Source organism: Sorghum bicolor, chromosome 10, assembly GCF_000003195.3.
Source record: "Sorghum bicolor cultivar BTx623 chromosome 10, Sorghum_bicolor_NCBIv3, whole genome shotgun sequence".
In the NCBI taxonomy this organism is placed as follows: domain Eukaryota; kingdom Viridiplantae; phylum Streptophyta; class Magnoliopsida; order Poales; family Poaceae; genus Sorghum; species Sorghum bicolor.
Genome location: NC_012879.2, coordinates 59,929,389 through 59,953,701, shown reverse-complemented (window position 1 = coordinate 59,953,701; position 24,313 = coordinate 59,929,389). Strand labels below are relative to the sequence as shown.

General features: G+C 41.7%; 3 protein-coding genes across 3 annotated transcripts; all 3 read left to right on the top strand.

Annotated features, from left to right (window-relative positions):
- On the top strand, positions 9,391-12,828 carry LOC8065622. Its single transcript, XM_002438966.2, has 5 exons — positions 9,391-9,747; positions 10,810-10,982; positions 11,471-11,513; positions 12,067-12,130; positions 12,213-12,828. The coding sequence occupies exons 1-5, from the start codon at positions 9,552-9,554 to the stop codon at positions 12,331-12,333; spliced, it is 597 nt and encodes a 198-aa protein (XP_002439011.1). The 5' UTR covers positions 9,391-9,551; the 3' UTR covers positions 12,334-12,828.
- LOC8065621 (U3 small nucleolar RNA-associated protein 18 homolog) lies at positions 13,022-16,877 on the top strand. The gene is made up of 2 exons (XM_002438965.2): positions 13,022-13,288; positions 14,875-16,877. The coding sequence occupies exons 1-2, from the start codon at positions 13,037-13,039 to the stop codon at positions 16,564-16,566; spliced, it is 1,944 nt and encodes a 647-aa protein (XP_002439010.2). The 5' UTR covers positions 13,022-13,036; the 3' UTR covers positions 16,567-16,877.
- On the top strand, positions 20,140-21,301 carry LOC8065620 (U3 small nucleolar RNA-associated protein 18 homolog). The gene has a single exon (XM_002438964.2). It carries the CDS (start codon positions 20,140-20,142, stop codon positions 21,097-21,099), a length of 960 nt encoding a protein of 319 aa, XP_002439009.1. The 3' UTR covers positions 21,100-21,301.

The window sequence follows — 24,313 nt, the reverse complement described above, 5'->3', positions numbered from 1 at the left end:
TGCATACACAAACTAGACCAGAGAGTCCCTTGTCCCATGTCTCCATGAGCTACTGTACCAAAATTAAATGATTTACGGAGTACTACTCTAAAGTTAAAGAAATTGGATGTACTCTATTTATGTACATAAGCGATTTGACCGGAGGACTGATAATAGAAATTGGATGTACTCTACTACGAGCAGTATGGACACCGGTGGTCCTCGAAACAGTCAGCTGCCAGCCGTTGAAGGGGAGCAGTTCTATCGCATGCATCTGCAACCTTCATTGAGGCCTCGTTTAGATCCAAAAACTTTTTGAATTTTGATACGGTAGCACTTTCGTTTTTATTTGACAAACATTGTTCAATCATAGAGTAACTGGGCTTAAAAGATTCGTCTCGTGGTTTACAGGTAAATTGTGCAATTAGTTATCTTTTTTATCTATATTTAATGTTCTATGCATATGCCGCAAGATTCGATGTGATGGGGAATCTTGTAAAGTTTTGGGTGCATCTAAACAAGGCCTGAGTCCATGACAAAACGCCGATAGACATGTACCAGAAAGAGGGAGGACGGGATGCATGCACAGAGATTAGAAAAGCCAGGCGGGTTTGATCCTGCACGTATGGGATTTATTGGCTTTGGGAGTTCGTTGAAAATTGCATGGGGATATGTAGAACAATTATAACTTCGAAGAGAGACAACATTATCATATTTGTCGAAGAATCCATGGAAATATAATTATGCAAATAACAGTAATGCTGAGATGATATGGACTCTCTTGAAAATGTAAGAAGTGATTCCAGTTGTACAATTATCACGTCAAAACATGATAACTCTTGAAAAAATAAAAATTTTAAATGACAACGGACACGAGAGGATATGGCTAGTGAAAAAATAACGAGCACATTTCTAGTGCAGGTTTACATTTGTGCAAAAATCCTATGGGAACTCCATGATTTCTCCTTTAGAGCAAGGTCTTTGAACTTAAGATTCTTTTGTTTGTCCCATTAACGTTCTTCTAGCAGAAAATCTGGTTTGGAAGATTCACGACGGAAGACCATATCCTCTGCATACATGTTCAATAAATCCTGCCTTGTCATTGATAAAAACCTGCAAAAAGGGAAACCAAAAATTCATGTGTATAAATTGGATGTCAAAGAACCAATGAACATTACAGTTTGACATGATCAGTTTATTGTTCCTGTTTTACCATCAATGTTCCAATTTTGATAAATTTGTGTTCACATCTAGAAAACTGTGATATGGTAACACTTCCTTGAGGATTTTCATATAGAGGTATGATTCTGGAACATTCTCAAGTATTACCATTGCGCCTTTAACTCATGCCTTATTTAGTTCCCACCAGAAACTTTTTGTCCTATCACATCAAATATTTAGACACATATATAGAGCATATAAAATATAAAATAACTTTATCTCCAACTAATTTTATTATGAAAATATATCCAATGATCTATCTAATGATACTAATTATGTAATATAATTATTAATATTTTCTTATATATTTGATCAAATTAAAAACATTTGACTCCTCGAAAAACAAAAATGATACTTATTTTGAGACGGATAGAGTACACCTAAGATGCCAAAATAAATGCCCATCTCATACTTTTAGAAGTCAAACAAACTTAAGTTTGACCAAATCTATATAAAAAACTAAGATTTATAATATTAAATAGTTATCATTACATTAATCATATCATATATTTTATTACTAATCTTGTTTAGAGATACAAATATTAATATTATTTTCTATAAATCTTGTTAAACTTTAAGATTTGTTTGGCTTCAGAAAGTGTGCGATATGTACTTATTTTGAAACGAGTACAATGAGCTCATGGATGGTACCGGTTGATGTTCTAAAATACCTCCTTTGTCCCAAAATAAATGTTGTTATAGCTTTTGTGCCAGTTAAACTTTTTCTAAATTTGACTAGATTTTAAAAAAATATTAGCAACATTTGTATCTTCAATTAATTTTATTATAAAAATAGATAATTATGTACTATAATCATTAATATTTTCTTATATAGTTGGCCAATGTTAAAAAACATTTGGCTTCTCGAGAAGCGAGAACGACACTTATTTTGGGACAGATGGAGTACACCTACCATACGAAAATAAATACATATCTCATATTCTAGGAGTCAAACAAACTTAAATTTGACCAAATCTTCATAAAAAATACTAAGATTTCTAATAGCAAATAATTATCATTAGGTTAATCATATTATACATTTTTGTACTAATCGTATTTAGAGGTACAAATGTGAATATTATTTTTTATAAATCTAATTATACTTGAGATTTGTTTAACTTCTCGAAGTGCGTGATGTGTACTTATTTTGGAAGAGGGAGTACAGTAAACTCATGGATGGTACCGGTTGATGTTCTAAAATACTCCCTCTATCCTAAAATAAGTATTGGTTTTTATGTCGGTTAAACCATTTTAAGTTCGATTGATTTATAAAAATATTAGCAACATTTGTATTTCTAATTAAGTCTATTGTAAAAATAGAATAAATTATCTTCATACTAATTATGTACTATTGTTGTTATTAGTTTACTACTATTATATATATTTGATTAAAGTTAAAATCATTTCTGAGAAAGCGAGAACAACATTTATTTTAGGACGGATGGAGTACACTTACCGTACCAAAATAAATGTATATCTCGTACTTCTAGGAGTCGAACAAACTTAAGTTTGACTAAATCTACATAAAAAATACTACAATTTGTAATATCAAATAATTACCATTAGATTAATCAATCATATATGTTTTTGCTAATCTTTTTAGAGGTACAAATATTATTATTATTATTTATAAATCAAGTTAAACCTAAGATTTATTTGGCTTCTCGAAGGCGCGATGTGTACTTATTTTGGAACAGAGAGAGGAACAGAGAGAGTATATTGAGCTCATAGATAGTATTGATGTGATGTTCTAAAATACTCCCTTTGTCCCAAATAAGTGTCGCATATAATTTTCTTGCCGGTTAAACTTTTTTAAGCTTAATGGTGCATACATCTTAATGCACAAATTCAGTATATATGTAAGTAAGATTAGGCAACTTAGCAAACTAAGGAGAAATCGTGGGTGTCAAGCCATCAACTGAAGACAGTAGAGGCAGTTGCCACAAATATTCACATCGTGCAACTCCAAACCTGTGAAGAATATGCATTAAATTAAACAATTTCAAATTGTTCCTTAAAAAAAATCAAACTATTTCAAATCTATGGAACTCCAGACTGTGGAATGAGGAAATGTCTATATATTATGCAAACTATGCTGCCTGCAATATCACAAATTGCAACATGGTCCTAAAACATGAGTAGATGCTAACATTTTTTCAGATTTGTTTCTGTACATGTAAGTTTGGTTGTGCCTATGATTACACTGACATATAAGCGCTTATAGAACAACACAGGAACCACGAGGATAATTCGGAATTAAAGCTGCAATGACAGATGATCACATGCTGTAAGCAACAGTAAACCATGTATTTCATCTTAGGGTGCTAGAGCAAGAAAGCGGCAGCACCAAAATAACATGTATACTAAGCAAGCAACATGCATAGCTTACCAAAAGACTGTTGTACTTCGGAAACTGAATCCGGAAAGTAATTCTACTGTGCTGGTTAGATTCAGATATCTAACTAGATACCATAAAAGGATTGTTTGTGCATGGCCAAGAATTAATTTAATAATTTTTTGGCGAAGCAAACAGGTTCATTTCAAGCTTCCTTTCAATAGAAATAGAGTACAAATAAATAACTATCAATGTAGAAATCTTTTGTTATAAAAGGATATCATACAATTACTAGTGATGTAAATGCTAAGTACGAAGTGTAACTAAAATTTTAGTTTCTATATTGGGGGTTCAGCCCGGTTTTCATTAAGAGGAAGTGTAACTAAAAATAATACTATTACCATGAATTAATAATATATAAAAATAACAAGATAGCTATAACAGAAGGACAACACAATATTTCCATGAAACTCAAAAATTAATAGAAATGAAAAAATTTCAAGTGTACCTACGAACTAGGACAAAGTAAGATCTTCCACTAACCTAATGCTAAAATGTTTAATTGCATGATTAAGAAAGTTATATAAAATAACTATACTTCGATAGACTAACAAATAGCTTAATTCAAGTGTGATTAAAAGTGAAGCCTTTGGTAACACTGAAAACGAGAAAAGTAAAAAATAAATGTTTAAGGAGAATGGCTACAAGGACTTCACATCACAAAGGACCAGCCTGATCTATCAGCATAAGTATATCGCAGTAGAGCTCTAATCTAGTATAAACTAAAGTACATCATGCTATATATTTCATATTTAACTGGAACAAAATCTGAATGAAGAACTTCTACAAAATTATTGTGCATTAAAAAATGAATCAGTACCTTACTTTCACCGTGATTAAATATAGAAGAAGAATTGTCCGTGATTAAATATAGAAGAAGAATTGTATATAGGGAGGTGAACAAAGCAGTATAAATGCTTCAGGAGAACAGGGAAATCTGTATAGAACAAAATATATCACAATATATATAGGGATGAATAAAACGTCTTCAAATCAAAAGGATAAAGGACAGATCTTTAAATAAGAAAAGGAAAAGGAACATAGCTGCAGAACACTTCTCAACAATTAGAAGGATGATTTCAGGAAAACTAAAGCAATAAACTGTACATAATCTCTATGACAAATGAAAATGTACCAACCACAAAAAACAAAAAGAAGTTGAGAAGCAGCCGCAAAGAAGAAGTAAACGGAAGGTGAAGGTGCTAAAAAAAAACATGCGTACACCTGCTCCACATGCCTTCTCGGCGGGAAGAAGCTGAGAAGCAGCCACTGGGAAACCAAAATATCGCCATATAGGAGAGGAGCAAAGGAAATTCCGAGAGGAAGGAAGCAGTACACGGGATGGATCTCCAAAAAAAACTCAGAACACTGGTTTAATTAAAAGGTCATGTCCCCACCTTCAGGTAATTAGCTTGAAACAGAACCTTATACTGATATTCAGTCCGTGTAAAGGGGTAACTAAGAGTATAACTGACAAATAGATATCTATGAGGGCGTACATGAACCAATATAACAATCTCAATTTAATTTTAACACACCGAGGCAATTTTTTTTTAAAAAAAATGGATTATCTTTGCTACACATCCATGTTAGGACATGTTATGGAGAAAAAAAAAGGATAGGAAAAATAATATAAGCACCTAGCTAGAATAAAGTTTACATCAAACAAATGTAAAAGTTTAGAAGCCATGTACTAGATTTTACATTAAGGGTAAGATGGCATTATGTTACAAACGGGTGGTTAAGATCATAATGTGATGGGAAATTATTTAAATTAGATGTACATTGGTTACAAGCAAAACGAATACATGCGAGCTAGCTACTATTGGCAAAATAGGGATTCATTATACTGAGATGACATAAATCCATGGAGAAAAACACAGTACATAACGTCAGAACTATCTGAATGTAATGAACAAGAACAGAACCCTAAAAACAGCTATTAAACATATAGAACAAAAAATGAACCTGGAATACCAGATCCAGCAGAAGAAGGATAAATCAGTAAGTAAACACATACAAATCGGAAATGAAAGGTTAGTGAGGAGTGAGGCGAGTAAATGTTGAAGCTCCTAGACAGTGGAGACCCCACCTGCGGACCTGCCCAGGAAGGCAGCGCCACATGCCGGTCCAGCACCGTACTGGCAGCCGATTGGAATTGGACCACTTCGCCAGAAACAAGAAACCACTAGTCTGAATCCTTCGAGCGTGGATTCTGCTCGGGTTCCCCTCACCGGGATCTATGGCAGCGCCGCTAGGCGACATTGAAGGTAGGAGAAGGATAGAGATTGGGGATCTAGGGTTGACGACGAACTGAGAGAAGCAGCTTTGCGTGTTGGTCGGATGCGGAATGGAATAGTATAGCGAAGGGGGGAAAAAGGCAGGCAGAAAAGTGGAGTCCGCACACCGTGAAGAAGGCAGGCAGAAAAAAACGTGCCAGGCACCCAGGCAGAAAAAACAAACTGGAGCCAGGCATTTTCTCGAATCAGGCGAGAGGGAAGTTGACCAAAGTGGATCCCACCTTAATAAACAAATATAAAGTGACATGCAATGCTGGGGCCAGCGCAAATCTCGAGAGAACTGTGACCGTGTAGATAGGCTGCACGGCCGCTGCTAGTTACGGAATTTCCGGTCTGATCACAAGGCTCACCCTGCGCGTGGAGTCCAACGACGGGGAGAGCGCCGTCGAGCAGTTCCTCTGCTATGGCAGAGGGGGCTGGCGCACAGACGATGCCAACGTGGTCGGCGCTCTAGTCTCCCACCAAGCGGCGCGCCGCGTTGAGGAGCTCCGCGTCGCCGCCGTCGACGTCTCCTCCGACGGCGCCTTCCTTTACCTTGAGAAAGAGAACCACAGGCACACGGGGATCTATGGGGTCGCCTCCCTCCCGTCGTCGGAGACCCTTCGCGTGCTCGACCTCACCAGATGTGCCCTGAATCTGATGGCTGCCTTCCCACTCCCACGGCTGGCGACGTTGCGGCTAAGGTACTGCGCCGTCGAGTCCAAGGTTCTCCAGGCCCTGCTGGACGCCGCGCCGGAGCTCACCACCGTGCGACTGGAGTCTCTCTTCTTCTTGTTGCCCCACCCTGATGAACTCGACGGAGCAGAAGCAGAACCAGCGGTGCTCCGCCTGAGCTTCCAGGCTGTGACCACGCTCGTGCTTTCGTTGTGCGGCAAAGAACCAGGGGATCGCCGCCGCGGCAAGAGCAGCTGGGCAATCAAGATCGATGCACCAAGGCTGCAGTCCTTCAAATATAAGGGTCTCATGCGACGATTCATGCTACGACCGGCGGCGGCGGCGACACCGCCTGGTGTTGCACGGGTGGACCTGCACTTCCTCCGGGACGACGACGAGAAACAAACAAGACGCGTGCTTTTCTGGCAGTTTGTGCGCAACTTCACCAATGCTAGGACCCTCAAGCTCAAGGTGAGAGACGACCTCAAGGACATCGCCGACATTGGCGAGGTGAGTTGCGCCAGCCTCGTGCAGTGTACGTTCCCCAGCTTGGAGCGCCTCGAGCTGGAAGGGATGCATCGTCCCAAGATCAAGACGGCGGCCGCGGCCATTGCCAACTTGCTCCATTGTTGCCCTGTTCTTGGTGAAATCATGCTGAAGCTGGGCACTACTATGACGGCTCTCCCTGACAAGGACCCACGATATGGACGTGATTTCTTAGAACGGAAAGATAGATTGGACTACAACAAGTCCATCGATCGCTTCATGTGCCGGAAAGGATCAAAGACGACCTTGGACTGCGTTCTTGAAGATGTTCCTGGTATCCTTGGTCTCAGTGGCCGCTCGTTCGCGTGCTTGCAACGCACTCTGAGAAGAGTCGGCCTGCAGTTTCGACTGGAAAACAACTCCATCTCCAGCTGCCTTGGACTGCGGCTTATCAAATTCTTCGCTGACCATGCCAGCGTTCTTGAAGAAATCTGTGTTGATACTGGCAACTGGCGACTGAACGAGGACCTTAGCTTCAATGTGGAAACACAGATGGCAGTCGCACCCGCTATGCCTATCTCAGCCACAGCTTCTTCTGTCCAGAACAAGAATCTGGCAAATAGTTCGTCGGAATTGTCCAGAAATCACAGTGCATCGATCCCTTGATTCCACAAACCCTTCAAAGGCAAACAAGGATGGACTGCAAGTCTTATTAGTCTGTCGAAAACTAAGATAAGAGATGTGTCATACAACGATCCAAGATATCATGAATAAACTGCTTATATTTCTATATTGGTTTTGTTTTGTAAGAGCCTTTTCAAAAAAAGATACACCTTTGTGCTGCTACAATCCGTAGCAAGCTTGTGTTGACAATGTGCATGCTTGTAGAATTGTAGATGGCAGATTTTATTACAGGCTGCTTATTATATCCTTTTGCCAATGTTTGGCTTGGAAGTCAAGAACACAACAGAAGAAAACTTAGGCCCCGTTTGGTTGACGCTAATAAAGTTTAACTTCTGTTACATTGAATATTTGGACACACACATGGAGTACTAAAGTTTAACTCTTGTCAGAGACTATTTACGAAAAATACAGCTAGAAAGTAATTTGCAAGATAAATCTTTTAAATCTAATTAGTCTATGATTGAATACTAATTGTCAAATAAGACGAAAATGCTATAGTACCTATTAAGCTTTAATATCCTAACCAAACACCCCCTTAAACGAAACTTTTATCTAGAACACTAATTCGTGATAGTCATCATGAGTTACGGTTATGGTGGTTCCAAAAAAAAAAAGTAGTACGTGAAAATCTAACAAGAGAGAGAGGTTTGATGATCATCGCCTTGAAAAAATTATTGTTATGTTTTTTTGGTAAAAAAATCTATATTATACTCCCTCCGATGCATCCTAAGATATATATATATATATATATATATATATATATATATATATATATATATATATATATATATATATATATATATATATATATATATATATATAATGATCCCTAGTGATTAGATTTTATTCCAAATATAAGGACAGTTGAAATATTGGTGCTTGAGATAGTTTAAGAAAAGATAGTATATCCTTGGCAGGTGACTGAACAATTGTTTAATTGGCAGTTAACAATCTAGACCACAAGATCTATGAGTCTGGTCAGTTGGACTTATTTTCTGATATCAGTCATTCAACAGTATTTTTTCTCATAACAAATCAACGAACAGTCAGCCATGGTTTTACAAACAACATCCAATGACTAGGTGTGCTTTCTTCCTTCTCTTGTTCGCGTCTAGAGCTTTCTTCTTCCTCGTGCCGTTCACGTGCAGGCTCGTGTTCATCCTCGTCCCGCCCCACCCCTGCGATCGGCGCCCATACTTGCCGTGTCGTCCTTGCCCCTTGACCCCGCCCACTCTAACCCTAACGGCACCGACGAGCTTGCCGCGACGCCCCCGGCTTGACCTAGCCTGGTCAGCTCCATCGACTTTAAGACCCCTAAGCCACTCTCCCACCGCCCCTAGCGCTTGGCCGGTCTTTTTCTCGTGAAATCCTTTGATGTCCATTAAAGATGAAGATGAAAAAAAGGGAGAGTCAGGTTTTGCTAGAACCATAGCCGCGACGCGAAGCATGAGTCGCTTTGCTTTTAAGCAATCGTGATGGTTTAAATAAGTAGTTTTTCACGGAGATTCAAAATTCATATTAAAATTATGTTGATTTGTTGATGGAAAAACACCTTGTTCGATTATTTATTTATTTATTTATTCATTTTGCCGGCACGTCGTGGCCTGTGGTGTGTGTCCAATGTGCGCAAGTCTATGCTACACTTGCAAAAGGCCAATACGTGGTCTCGTTTGGAAGCCGTGGCGTAAAAACCTCGGCAGCAGCGAACGCCTAGCATTTCTGTTCGAGTTCACGCCGCCACCGCCTGCGCCTCCCGACGCGGTTGCCGATCCGCCCATTCCGCCGCAACCCCTCTCCCGACGCCGCGCGCCCCAGCCGCCCGTGGCCCGGCCATGGAGCGCGCTGCCGGGGAGGCGGGCGCCCCCACGCCGGCGGCGAGAGGGGGAGCGGCAGCGCCAGCGGGAGCGGGGGCAGGAGGAGGGATGGTGAAGGGGAAGTCCTGCAAGGGCTGCCTCTACTACTCGTCGGCGCTCAGGTCGCGAGCGCGTGGCCCCGTCTGCGTCGGCGTCACCCGCGCCATTCCCCAAGGTAGCCGCGCCTCTCCGGCCACTAAACCCCCTGTCTCTGCCTGCGCTAGGGTTTTGCTGATTCGGCCAGCCACAGCATCCAAATCCCCCTCGCTTTTACTGGGTTCGCCGCTGTGAGTGGCGGCCTGCTGGGTAGTGGTTTCCTCTTGGTTGCCTCTCTGCTGCTCACTCAGCATCTATGAATCCCTTTCTGTCAAAGGGATGTTCTGTATATGGTCTCAAGTTGTGCTAGGAAAGGTGTAATATCAGGGCTTATCATCCATCAAACCTGATTAATCCATTATCCACACAGGTTTAGATGTAAACTCTTTAGCCCTATGTTACAGCTAGGTCACAGAGCAATGAAAAATGACAACCAAATGAGTAGGCTTTCAGCAGTGCGAAATTTGAACTATTCTATATGGCTTGGCTTGGTGCATATGGTTCACATGAGGTTCTCTACCAAGTATTACCTTTGTGCAATTTAGTCTTAACCCTTGTATGTATGATAGGTGCTAGGGTTTTTGCATTGGCTCATTACATTGTGTAAGATGTAACTTTGTTCCATGATGAGGCGTTCAATTTGAGATTTTGTTGGGTTCTCCCACCTTGTATGTATGATAGGTGCTATTAGGATTGTGTGCTACTAGCTGTCCCCAAAAGTTCCGGGAAATATAAGCTTTTCTGTACAGTTTTAGGGTCCCAGATTATCCCACCGAATAGCATTAGGTTAGATCTACTATTAGGGGAATTTCTTCTGTTGAGTTGAAAAATATAATTGACACACTTGAGTTCATCTATAAACTCCTGTGCAATTGTTAATGCTAGTTAACTACCAACCAAAAGCGTAGGTTATAGACAATCTAAACTTTGATCTGTCCTGTAAAATTGTGCTAAGGCTCTCCTGTGACTCACTGCAAAATTACCTGTGTCTATAACATATATACTTGATTTATTGTCTTATCAAGTAAGGAGAGCAGTATTACTCTTGAACTCCGTTTCATGGTCTGTCTATTTTCTTATCTGATTCCATTCTTTTTTAACTGTTTGATTGACTATTTCCTTCCTCTTAACTGTGTATCAGTTTCTGAGCGTATGGTTGGAGAACTTGAACTGGAAGCTATCCAAGAAGGTCGCTATCTTGCAGATTTCAGATATGGATGCATTGGCTATTCAATGTACTTAGATGACAAGGAAACTCCCACAGGGATACGAGATAAGGCACGTGCACAACTACCTGTTTGTGCTGGAGTTGAGGTAATATCTGCTTAACCAAGTAATTCCTATGCATTTATGATGCATTCACAAGTCAGGACCATGTCAGAGTGACATGATGGATAAGGAAGCAGTTAGGCACAATGGTGTCTTCAATGTTGTTAAGTGTGAACATTATCCAACTATAGCTGATGTACCAGAGATGATTGTGACTCAGGATCTAATGAGAAAATTGAGCTTTAGTTATGTTGATGAATGTCAGAATGGTGGGATGAATATTCATGTCAATTTGTTATCTTCATAACTTATATGTTTCTTACAATAATCATGCAAGCTTTTCTTTTCGCAACCACAGTACAAATAAATGCGGTCATTCTATTCTGAAATCTGTCTTGTTTTTCCTCCAGATTTATTCTGCACTGACTGTTTGAACTGCTCAGCTAGTGTTTTGTAGCTATAAGTTAAATTGCGTCTTATGATCATTCACATGTCTATTTTGCTAACAAAGAATATCTTTTCCCCTTTTCCAGCTATTGGCAGATAGAAAAGTCCCAACAAATGTTAAGAAAGAAGGTAAGAAAACATTGTCTTCTGTTAGAAACTGCAAAGCTGCCACAATATATAAACAAAAAAAAACTCGACCAGATGGTCCCATGACTCGAACCCGGGCTGGCTCAGCCAACCGCTTCTTTGGCGTGTTGTGCTGACCAGTTACACCGTGAGAGTGTTGGCAAAGCTACCACAATATATATGCTTGAAAAGTTCGAATGTTTGGTCACTGACAGAGGTGCTTAATGTGTTGCACTTGCTTATTCAAATATATTAATTTCTAGTTGATCAATCTACCATCATGTGCATTTTACCTGAAATACACTGTCAATGCTATTTGATTTTTAGTTCTGATTTATATGCACTTGGTCCTAAAACTACACGCGTCATTGGTGAAACTGTGAAAAATATCTGATTACCAAGTATCTTGTCTGTCTCCTGTGTGCTTTAAGCATTACTTTTGCTGTTTTGCGTGTTTGAAACATGCTTCTTTCTTGCATTATTTTGTAATTATCTGCCTGCAGGATTCACATTGTTTCTGTTCTCAAAACTTCTACTCATCTGTATAATTCCACAGATCTAAAACGACGTCATTACAAACCAGGGCAACCAGGGCACGTGGGAGATGATTTCTTAACTAAGTGAGTTGGTATTTTGGTTTATATATGAATTTGTAAGTTCTGAAATTCGCATTAGCATTTCAACAACTGTCTTTGAACGCAGATTTCAGAGGAATGCAGGGCTTGTGGCGAATGGTGTGGCTAAGAACCTGAATAGAGTTGGGACCTACATCAAAGACACTGTGGGTGATATGATGCAGCCTTACCGCAAGCGTCCCAAATAAAACATAGACCTGTCTCCCCTAAAGACCTAAATCCTGTATGGGAGTAAACATTAGATGACCAGGAACGTCGGAGCAATCACTCCCCGCATACACCGGGCACAGCAGTAGTTTTCTTTTGTTTTTTGAAGCCCTAGAAAATTGAGAAGAATTATTGTTTAGCCAATTGGAGCATGTTATCCACTAGCTGTTGGGGCTTTGATTTCGCGTTGTCTCGTAGCCCCACTGCCTCGCCCCATTTGGGAGCGATTGTTATTTCACTAGGTCCCTCCAGTAATGTACAGGATGTCATGTAATAAAACATTAAAACAGCCCCGTCTCGTCCCTCTTGAGAATAGTAGCGTAGTGCTGTTGAGGGTTCCAGTGATGTATTTTCTTGGAGCATTGCAGTATCTGGGTACGTAGAGGATGTTCGAACTGACTCATATTTCGTTGTTCCGCTGAACTCTTCATCAGATGATAATGGACCTTGGCCATCTGGCGTGCTTGGTTTTTTTACATTATTTTTTTGCCTTTGCATTTCGCTACGCTGATTGTATTTTGATACGCATGCATGTGCAAATTGTTCCTGGTCATGCCAAGATCAAATTAGCTCCGAACAGAAACATGCAAAGCTACTCAAAGTCAGCTTAGTTTGCACATTGCGCCCTCTAATAAATCTCAGCAACACGGCTCATGTGGGGTAGGATTTTTGCCCTACGGGCCCATGGGCCACGGCTCTACTACGAAAGCAGCCGCAGTGAGGACCACGAAAGCAGCCGCAGTAAGGCCCAGCCCACGGTATAACCCTAGCCTCAGCCGCACCGCACGCCGCGTCCGCACCCCCCAAGTCGGCCACGCCCCAACTTCACCGCACGCCGCCGCTGCTCGCGCCTCTCCCGCTCTCTCCCTCCACCGCTCCACTGTCGCACCCACACGGGTCCTGCCGTCTTCATCCATCCCCTCCGGTCCTCTGAAGGTGAGCCCGAATCCCCCGCCATAGTTCACAAGCTTTGAATTCGGTAGCAGTGAATCAGGAGGTCTCGAGCTCTGTTTGGTTGGAAGAGCCATATGTTCTAGACGCGAATTTGCTCCATGCCCATGATCAGGACTCAGGATTGTGTATGCGCATATCTGGCACTGTATTGTCTTGCTCTTTTGAACTGGTGACAAGGTTAAGTTTAGCATTTTACAGGTCCCATTTAGCATTTTTTTGGGGTGAGCATTTGAGTTTCCTACCATGTTGTTATGCACTCCAGAGATTGTATTTATTGTGGAGAAGGGAGTTCTGTTCTCAGCCATTTCATTCTTTTATAATAAAGATAAAGATTCATCGGTACTTTCAAATAGCTGTGGTGTCAAGTATAACCAATGCCAAGCAAGCATAACACAGTAGAATTTTCAAGTTTTAGCCACAGGATTGCAAATCGCAGTCTTTTTTTTTTTGTTTATTAAGTTTTGGAAATTATAATCTTAAGACACATTAGCGTTGGGTATTTTTTAATCCCCCTCCCAATTGAGTAAGCTGATATTTTACTGCACGCTCTGAACTTCATGATGTCTTGCTGATTGTGCTCATTTGCTGGACTTGTTTATGTAATGTTTCATTCGTCTTATCATCATTCAGTGTTGTTGAGATAGATTGAGACCTATTTCTTTGGGTTCTTGATCTCATGACATGTTAAGCTGTATAGTAGGATCATGTTAATTTGCTCATCTACAATCATATTGAACTACTAATTGTTGTCATGGTCCTGCGACATCTGTCATGTTTCCTCTGAACTATCCATTATCTAGTTTGGATGACCAATCTGATGCACTTTCCGAGAGAAACTACTCATAACTCTCCTTCATAGAGTGGAGTTCTAGACGTCCTGTTTGTTTGTGTTTAAGAGTCAGGGACTACACATCTAGTACCTGCAAGTCCATGGCCAGTTTATTCTCTGTTCCCTCTCTTGTATTCCCTTCCTGACCTTCTCCTGTAGTCAAATTGTCTGGTCACTTGGTCTGATTGTGGAGGGAGCCAGCAGCTACAGCAGGTTGCCTGGCTGCTTCAGTGTTTGGCTTATTAGAAATCTAGAAAAGATTAGCAAAATGGCACAATGCAAGAATGAATGACAATTTTAATGCTAATGCTATGTTGCTACTGCTTTAACCCAAAAAAAACATGCTTATTTATCCTTGGTGCATAGTAGTTTATAGTTTATACATAGGACCCAGGAACCTGTACTTTATCTATGTGTGCACCATTGATTTGTTTTGCATGTCTTGGTTTATGAGGCTATTGATCTGTTGTAGCTTTTATATCCAAATGCATAACTATGGGCCTGTTTGGTTCCCCTTACTAAATTTTAGGCAACTAACCTTTAGTCACTTTAGTAGCTAAAGTTCCAAACACACTGACTAAAAAGGAGCTAAAATAGTTTAGTTCCATTAGTCACCCAAGAATAGCTAAAATAATTTTAGTTGGCTAAAATTTAGCAAGGGGAACCAAACAGGCCCTATTAGAAGTTGTATGATTTATGTTATTGTGATGATTTTGACAGGACTTTGTTGTTTTGGCAGACTAATTCTTCAGGAAAGATGAGCTTGATATCCCAGAACGCGGTCCAGAAGCGCCGCCTCAAGAAAAGTGAAGCTGATGATGGCAATGACGAGAACATTGGCTCTCCGACCTCCATAGATGCAGAGGTTGGGAAGGAAGCAAAGTTGAAGAATCACAATAAGGAAAGGAAGAAGAAAAGGACTAAGGTGCAGGAGTCCCAGCAGAACAAAGAGGAAGAGGAGATGCGGCAGCTGGAGAGCTCATTGTTTGGTTCCCTTTATGCGCCACTGGAGTTTGGCACTGAGGCTGGGGCTGCAGTAGTAGCTCCTGACCGGGATGCGCCTTTGTTTTTCACAGATAGGTCCGCTGGTGGTGGCGTGGATCATTTTCCTATATATGAGGAGGATATGGCCCATGAAGATGAGGAAGATGTGGTGCGTATCAAGGGGAGGAAGCCTGTATGGGTGGATGAGGAAGAAGAAAGGACAGAAGTGGACATCGTGAAGGTTTCAAGGTTGAGGAAGCTAAGAAAAGAGGAAGATGAGCATTTGATTTCAGGGAAAGAGTATGAGGCCAGGCTGCGTGGTCAGCATGCCAAATTGAACCCCTTCACTGGCTGGGCTGATATGGACCGGAAAACTTCTCTTCCTGCCGCGTCAGATGGTGAGTCTGATGATGAGGGTTGTGTTGATGATATCCTTCAAAATAACGATGAGCTTGTTGTCAAGGATACTGTCAAGCTCTTACCTGGGATGTTAGAGTTCTCAAGACTTGTTGATGCCAATATCCAGGATCCATCAAGTGGTCCTATCAATTCAGTGCAGTTTCATAGGAATGGGCAGCTGATGCTTGCTGCAGGTTTGGACAAGCATCTCAGGTTTTTCCAGATTGATGGAAAGAGAAACCCCAAGATCCAGAGCATATTCATTGGGGACTGTCCAGTACACAAGGCCTCATTTCTACCTGATGGCTCTGAGGTGATCCTATCAGGCAGGAGAAAGTTCTTCTACTCATTTGACCTGGTGAATGCTGCTGTTAGCAAGATTGGACCTTTGACGGGGCGTGAGGAGAAAAGCCTGGAGAGCTTTGAGATATCACCTGATTCGAGAACCATTGCTTTTGTCGGTAACGAAGGGTACATCCTTCTTATTTCTGCCAAGACAAAGCAGCTCATTGGAACCCTCAAGATGAACGGAAGCGTGCGTTCACTGGCTTTTGCGGATGGTGGAAACCAGCTGCTGAGCAGCGGTGGAGATGGCCATGTTTACCACTGGGATCTCGGAACGAGGAAGTGCATCCACAAGGCTTTTGACGATGGTTCCCTGGCTGGCATTTCAATTTGCACCTCGCAGGACAGCTCTTTGTTTGCCACAGGCTCCACCAGCGGCATCGTGAATGTGTACAAGAGGGATGATTTTCTTGGTGGGAAGAGGAAGCCACTGAAGACAATCGAAAACCTGACCACTGACATTGGCGAAATGAAATTCAACCATGATGCCCAGATCTTGGCAATCAGCTCAAGGAAAGAGAGGAATGGGATGAGGCTTGTGCACGTCCCGTCGTTCAGCGTGTTCCAGAACTGGCCAGGGCCTCGGTTCAGCCTTCACTATCCACGGTGCCTGGATTTCAGCCCTGGCAGCGGGTTCTTGTCTGTTGGACACGCGGGTGGAAAAGTCCTTCTATACAAGCTTCACCACTATAAAAACGCATGAGACTAGGATGGTTACTTGGCAAAACCCAGTTTTGGCATTATGTTTGTACTCTTGAACACTCCATGAATCAAGTGTATGCTGATTCGTTCCAGTCATTGCACTTTACGCTTTGCTGCCACTGGTTTCAATGCTTGATACATGCTGGCAATCTCGTACTTCTCTTTTTTAGTCGTATGCAGTTTGTTATGCTGCTATTGCTCTATGGTGGTTGTTGATTGCGGAATTTCAGTTTCCTGTTACTGGGCTTATGGGAGTCATCCTGGAGTCTGGAGCCATATATTATGTGAGTATACATGGGTATGTTCATTGCAGTCAGACTCTGAATCCTTTGGATTGGATGTATGCAAGCATCCCCTTTTGTCTTCCGAGCTGGTGGTGAACTATCTCCGACGGCTAGAAATATAGCGCTTGTGATATTTTTTTTAACCCAAATGCTTGTTAATTGTGAAGCACTAGTCCTGCATCATGGCAGCTGTTACCATCTGTAAGCATGTTCACTGAATATCTGTGCGGTTTTGATCGTCTAGTTCGCCTGCTGCGACCCTGATCCTTTCTTGGCGGATGTTCCCTGAAGTGATGCTGTGCCGGGTGCTCATCACCAATCAATAAGAACTTACAATCTGCTGGGGAATGGAGCGCTTCATCTGCTGTGAATAAACTTTTGCTAGCAGCCATTTATTTGCTTCGTATGTACTGCATTGTTTGTTTAAGCTAATCTGAGACCCGAAATGATGTTACAGAGTTCTGATTTGAGATCATACAAGAAAAAAGACGTTATCTAAATGCAAGCTGTTGTTCTACTTTTAGAATCTTTGTTTAAGTTTAAAATATAGCGGTGCTACACTATTACCCCTTTGGCCTAGGAGTACTATTTACATGTTTGTATTGAGCGTCGCTCCTTTGGTCGAGGGTTATCGGTCAATGATGTTGTAACTACGGATGTACTATGGATTTCCTGCCGTCGTCTAATTTGAAGACATCAAAGCTAAATTCCCTGACAGAGGCTCTTGCTTCTAGTGTTGCAGTCCCCTTCTCTGTTTCCAATACATCAATTTGTAATTTATGCTGATGTGCCCTCCTATGAAAATCCTATACTTTTTTATGATAGCCGTAGATCTGAAAGTAACTAAAGATTATGGAAAATTAACTCTTATTCATGGTAAAAATGTTCATGTATGAAGTACTTCCTAGCTGTATCCAAAACTCACAATTCACATGTGACCATCAACATGGCAAATGTTTTTCAGTAAGATACGAAAACCACTTTCCTTCATAGATATCAGAAAATATAGGGGAAACGTACAGAGCTCCCTTAATAGCAGAATTGGTTGCAAATTAACTCTCAGAAAGACCTAATATGTCATACAAGGGTTCATCTTGCAAATTAATCTGCCTTTCCTTCTTCCTTGTCGAGGAAGTCGTCATCTTGGTCACTCGTCACCGAAGTCAAGAAGTCATTCTGCCTGTCAGCATCTTCATGTTAGTGTGCACCCAAACTGTAATGAGACAAGCCAGATTATCAGCCATAGTCTATAAGACTATATGACAATACAATGATAAAGCACCAATTGATTTTAATCAGACTGAAGGGCTGCTTGGCCATCATTCTATCATGCAATATGATCCTGCAGTCCCAGGCATTCAGAAACTTCAACTGTAAAGCAAACGAAAACGAATAACCAAACAATTATACTTGAAACTTTTGATTGATCAAGAAAACTGTAACCCATTGGAAAAAGAAAAGATTACTGTAAAGGGGAAAAACAGCAACTATATTTTCTAGCAAGGTTAACATCACAAAACCTCAACTATTTCCCCTTAACTATATACATAAATACTGACTTTTGGGGCATGCTTTACTAAGCAACTATTTGGGTCTATAGTAACACAAATTACAACTTTACTTATATGAAAATAGAAGTACTACCTTCAGGACAGAGTGAGTAGTTGCTAATAATTAAAATAACTAAACGCCACATGTTGCTTCACACACCAGGAAATTATGTTAGCTATCACTGTTTCTCTAGCAGCATGTCTGAACAAAGGCCAGTTCATGCAAGCTTACTAGATCTTTCAATGAAGAATTGAACAACGCATTGTTGTAACACAGAGGACTGCACAAATTAGCACCATAGAATTTGGATCTCTCGGCATATTAATAGTGCATTGTTGTAAACAGGATTTTTATATAAAGTGTCATCAGCGCATTGAACTGGTTAATACATATTAATAACAGAAGAAAAAAGAGGTGTCCAAGCAACAGAAATTAAGAAACGAAAAAGGATAACACCATAGATCGATATTATGAATTTATGATATTAAAGATTATCCAGAGTTCATGCTCGGTGAACCCAAGACCTTGAAAACATCATTTCAATCAACAAAAGCATTCTGGTCTGCAACATGTACTGCTCATTGGGCATCATAGCTGCTAATAAGATAGACAGAGACACTGTCTTCATAGACGGATAGACCCATTACATTGGTGGAGGGCAACAAAAATAATTAAGAATATAAGATAGATATAAAAAAAACAAAGATAGACATATAGTCTGCAATCATCCCAGCTGGGTAGATTACATATAAATCTCCACATTAATCTTCACTTCCTTGTCTTGCTCACTCGTCACCGAAGATGGACGCGTCTAGATTAAGCTCAGAGAGCATTTCTCTCACAGACTGGTTGTAATATTCCTCCAATTCGAGCCTCTCGGCAATATAATCGTCGTCCACCGCGAAGAATCCCTTGTCTGCATACTCCTTGCGCACCCTGTCCCGCCACACGGATAATTTGTCCTCGTGGTACTCGTGATCTGCAGCCTCACGCTCAAGATCCTCCTTAGTAGTAGAGCTGTCCTCAATCATATCCTCGTACAAATCCGTGGACTCGAAAGGCTTCCGCTGCCGGGACAGGATTGAATCAATCTCCTCCCGGGATAGCCTCTTATTGGCCACGACGAACTGCGTCCAGGTCATCCACGTCGGGCAGTCGTCCTCTCCGTCGCCACCGGCGGCGGCCGCTGCTGCCTTGGCATCAGCAACAGCCTCCTCCGCATCGGCCACGGCCTCAGAGTCCTGCACCACCGTAGGAGAACGTGCCTTCTTGTCATCCATGGAAAAAGAAGACGTCTCCTCTACAACCACTGCCGCCGCCGCCGCCTCTGCCTCTTTAGAAAAAGAGGCCCGTCTCCTCTGCAACCAGTGCCTTTGGGGATTCCTTTCGTCTATTGGGGATTTGGAACCCTAGTTCTAGATCTCGAACTCTCGATTGAGGAAGGAGTCGGTGGTGTCGCGTCTCATTTTATTGTCGGCGCTTGCCCTGTTCGCTTCGGTACGGTTCGTCGCAGCGGCTCAGGATCAGAGTCGGAGTCCGTCTTGGAGCCAGGCCGCTTCCAACATAGATGGGCCAGGCCTAAGATCCAACGAAGGGCCCGTTTCCAACATTGACGGCAGCAAGGTGGAGGTAGGGATGACAACGGTCGGATTTAGGGTGGGTGGAGTAAAAACCAAGGATGACACCTGCAATACTTGACCATAGGGATGTCCATACAGCCCGTATCATGACAGCTGGGCATGTTAGAGTTCTCAAGACTTGTTGATGCCAATATCCAGGATCCATCAAGTGGTCCTATCAATTCAGTGCAGTTTCATAGGAATGGGCAGCTGATGCTTGCTGCAGGTTTGGACAAGCATCTCAGGTTTTTCCAGATTGATGGAAAGAGAAACCCCAAGATCCAGAGCATATTCATTGGGGACTGTCCAGTACACAAGGCCTCATTTCTACCTGATGGCTCTGAGGTGATGCTATCAGGCAGGAGAAAGTTCTTCTACTCATTTGACCTGGTGAATGCTGCTGTTAGCAAGATTGGACCTTTGACGGGGCGTGAGGAGAAAAGCCTGGAGAGCTTTGAGATATCACCTGATTCGAGAACCATTGCTTTTGTCGGTAACGAAGGGTACATCCTTCTTATTTCTGCCAAGACAAAGCAGCTCATTGGAACCCTCAAGATGAACGGAAGCGTGCGTTCACTGGCTTTTGCGGATGGTGGAAACCAGCTGCTGAGCAGCGGTGGAGATGGCCATGTTTACCACTGGGATCTCGGAACGAGGAAGTGCATCCACAAGGCTTTTGACGATGGTTCCCTGGCTGGCATTTCACTTTGCACCTCGCAGGACAGCTCTTTGTTTGCCACAGGCTCCACCAGCGGCATCGTGAATGTGTACAAGAGGGATGATTTTCTTGGTGGGAAGAGGAAGCCACTGAAGACGATCGAAAACCTGACCACTGACATTGGCGAAATGAAATTCAACCATGATGCCCAGATCTTGGCAATCAGCTCAAGGAAAGAGAGGAATGGGATGAGGCTTGTGCATGTCCCGTCGTTCAGCGTGTTCCAGAACTGGCCAGGGCCTCGGTTCAGCCTTCACTATCCACGTTGCCTGGATTTCAGCCCTGGCAGCGGGTTCTTGTCTGTTGGACACGCGGGTGGAAAAGTCCTTCTATACAAGCTTCACCACTATAAAAACGCATGAGACTAGGATGGTTACTTGGCAAAACCCAGTTTTGACATTATGTTTGTACTCTTGAACACTCCATGAATCAAGTGTATGCTGATTCGTTCCAGTCATTGCACTTTACGCTTTGCTGCCACTGGTTTCAATGCTTGATACATGCTGGCAATCTCGTACTTCTCTTTTTTAGTCGTATGCAGTTTGTTATGCTGCTATTGCTCTATGGTGGTTGTTGATTGCGGAATTTCAATTTCCTGTTACTGGGCTTTTATGGGAGTCATCCTGGAGTATGGAGCCATATATTATGCGAGTATACAGGGGTATGTTCATATGTTCATTGCAGTCAGAATCTAAATCCTTTGGATTGGATGTATGCAAGCATCCCCTTTTGTCTTCCGAGCTGGTGGTGAACTATCTCCGACGGCTAGAAATATAGCGCTTGTGATATTTTTTTTAACCCAAATGCTTGTTAATTGTGAAGCACTAGTCCTGCATCATGGCAGCTGTTACCATCTGTAAGCATGTTCACTGAATATCTGTGCGATTTTGATCGTCTAGTTCGCCTGCTGCGATCCTGATCCTTTCTTGGCGGATGTTCCCTGAAGTGATGCTGTGCCGGGTGCTCATCACCAATCAACAAGAACTTACAATCTGCTGGGGAATGGAGCGCTTCATCTGCTGTGAATAAACTTTTGCTAGCAGCCATTTATTTGCTTCGTATGTACTGCATTATTTGTTTAAGCTAATCTGAGACCCGAAATGATGTTACAGAGTTCTGATTTGAGATCATACAAGAAAAAAGACGTTATCTAAATGCAAGCTGTTGTTCTACTTTTAGAATCTTTGTTTAAGTTTAAAATATAGCGGTGCTACACTATTACCCCTTGGCCTAGGAGTACTATTTACATGTTTGTATTGAGCGTCGCTCCTTTGGTCGAGGGTTATCGGTCAAAGATGTTGTAACTACGGATGTACTATGGATTTCCTGCCGTCCTCTAATTTGAAGACATCAAAGCTAAATTCCCTGACAGAGGCTCTTGCTTCTAGTGTTGCAGTCCCCTTCTCTGTTTCCAATACATCAATTTGTAATTTATGCTGATGTGCCCTCCTATGAAAATCCTATACTTTTTTATGATAGCCGTAGATCTGAAAGTAACTAAAGATTATGGAAAATTAACTCTTATTCATGGTAAAAATGTTCATGTATGAAGTACTTCCTAGCTGTATCCAAAACTCACAATTCACATGTGACCATCAACATGGCAAATGTTTTTCAGTAAGATACGAAAACCACTTTCCTTCATAGATATCAGAAAATATAGGGGAAACGTACAGAGCTCCCTTAATAGCAGAATTGGTTGCAAATTAACTCTCAGAAAGACCTCATATGTCATACAAGGGTTCATCTTGCAAATTAATCTGCCTTTCCTTCTTCCTTGTCGAGGAAGTCGTCATCTTGGTCACTCGTCACCGAAGTCAAGAAGTCATTCTGCCTGTCAGCATCTTCATGTTAGTGTGCACCCAAACTGTAATGAGACAAGCCAGATTATCAGCCATAGTCTATAAGACTATATGACAATACAATGATAAAGCACCAATTGATTTTAATCAGACTGAAGGGCTGCTTGGCCATCATTCTATCATGCAATATGATCCTGCAGTCCTAGGCATTCAGAAACTTCAACTGTAAAGCAAACGAAAACGAATAACCAAACAATTATACTTGAAACTTTTGATTGATCAAGAAAACTGTAACCCATTGGAAAAAGAAAAGATTACTGTAAAGGGGAAAAACAGCAACTATATTTTCTAGCAAGGTTAACATCACAAAACCTCAACTATTTCCCCTTAACTATATACATAAATACTGACTTTTGGGGCATGCTTTACTAAGCAACTATTTGGGTCTATAGTAACACAAATTACAACTTTACTTATATGAAAATAGAAGTACTACCTTCAGGACAGAGTGAGTAGTTGCTAATAATTAAAATAACTAAACGCCACATGTTGCTTCACACACCAGGAAATTATGTTAGCTATCACTGTTTCTCTAGCAGCATGTCTGAACAAAGGCCAGTTCATGCAAGCTTACTAGATCTTTCAATGAAGAATTGAACAACGCATTGTTGTAACACAGAGGACTGCACAAATTAACACCATAGAATTTGGATCTCTCGGCATATTAATAGCACATTGTTGTAAACAGGATTTTTATATAAAGTGTCATCAGCGCATTGAACTGGTTAATACATATTAATAACAGAAGAAAAAAGAGGTGTCGAAGCAACAGAAATTAAGAAACGAAAAAGGATAACACCATAGATCGATATTATGAATTTATGATATTAAAGATTATCCAGAGTTCATGCTCGGTGAACCCAAGACCTTGAAAACATCATTTCAATCAACAAAAGCATTCTGGTCTGCAACATGTACTGCTCATTGGGCATCATAGCTGCTAATAAGATAGACAGAGACACTGTCTTCATAGACGGATAGACCCATTACATTGGTGGAGGGCAACAAAAATAATTAAGAATATAAGATAGATATAAAAAAAAACAAAGATAGACATATAGTCTGCAATCATCCCAGCTGGGTAGATTACATATAAATCTCCACATTAATCTTCACTTCCTTGTCTTGCTCACTCGTCACCGAAGATGGACGCGTCTAGATTAAGCTCAGAGAGCATTTCTCTCACAGACTGGTTGTAATATTCCTCCAATTCGAGCCTCTCGGCAATATAATCGTCGTCCACCGCGAAGAATCCCTTGTCTGCATACTCCTTGCGCACCCTGTCCCGCCACACGGATAATTTGTCCTCGTGGTACTCGTGATCTGCAGCCTCACGCTCAAGATCCTCCTTAGTAGTAGAGCTGTCCTCAATCATATCCTCGTACAAATCCGTGGACTCGAAAGGCTTCCGCTGCCGGGACAGGATTGAATCAATCTCCTCCCGGGATAGCCTCTTATTGGCCACGACGAACTGCGTCCAGGTCATCCACGTCGGGCACTCGTCCTCTCCGTCGCCACCGGCGGCGGCCGCTGCTGCCTTGGCATCAGCAACAGCCTCCTCCGCATCGGCCACGGCCTTAGAGTCCTGCACCACCGTAGGAGAACGTGCCTTCTTGTCATCCATGGAAAAAGAAGACGTCTCCTCTACAACCACTGCCGCCGCCGCCTCTGCCTCTTTAGAAAAACCGCCCGTCTCCTCTGCAACCAGCGTTGT

Bases quoted from the DNA above. Each gene is read 5' to 3' on its own strand.
- LOC8065622 (XM_002438966.2), top strand. From the start codon at position 9,552: ATGGAGCGCGCTGCCGGGGAGGCGGGCGCCCCCACGCCGGCGGCGAGA. The intron at 9,748-10,809 runs GTAGCCGCGCCT...ACTGTGTATCAG, and splicing joins CACCCGCGCCATTCCCCAAG to TTTCTGAGCGTATGGTTGGA. The intron at 11,514-12,066 runs GTAAGAAAACAT...ATAATTCCACAG, and splicing joins AACAAATGTTAAGAAAGAAG to ATCTAAAACGACGTCATTAC.
- LOC8065621 (XM_002438965.2), top strand. From the start codon at position 13,037: ATGGGCCACGGCTCTACTACGAAAGCAGCCGCAGTGAGGACCACGAAA. The intron at 13,289-14,874 runs GTGAGCCCGAAT...TTGTTTTGGCAG, and splicing joins TCCCCTCCGGTCCTCTGAAG to ACTAATTCTTCAGGAAAGAT.
- LOC8065620 (XM_002438964.2), top strand. From the start codon at position 20,140: ATGTTAGAGTTCTCAAGACTTGTTGATGCCAATATCCAGGATCCATCA.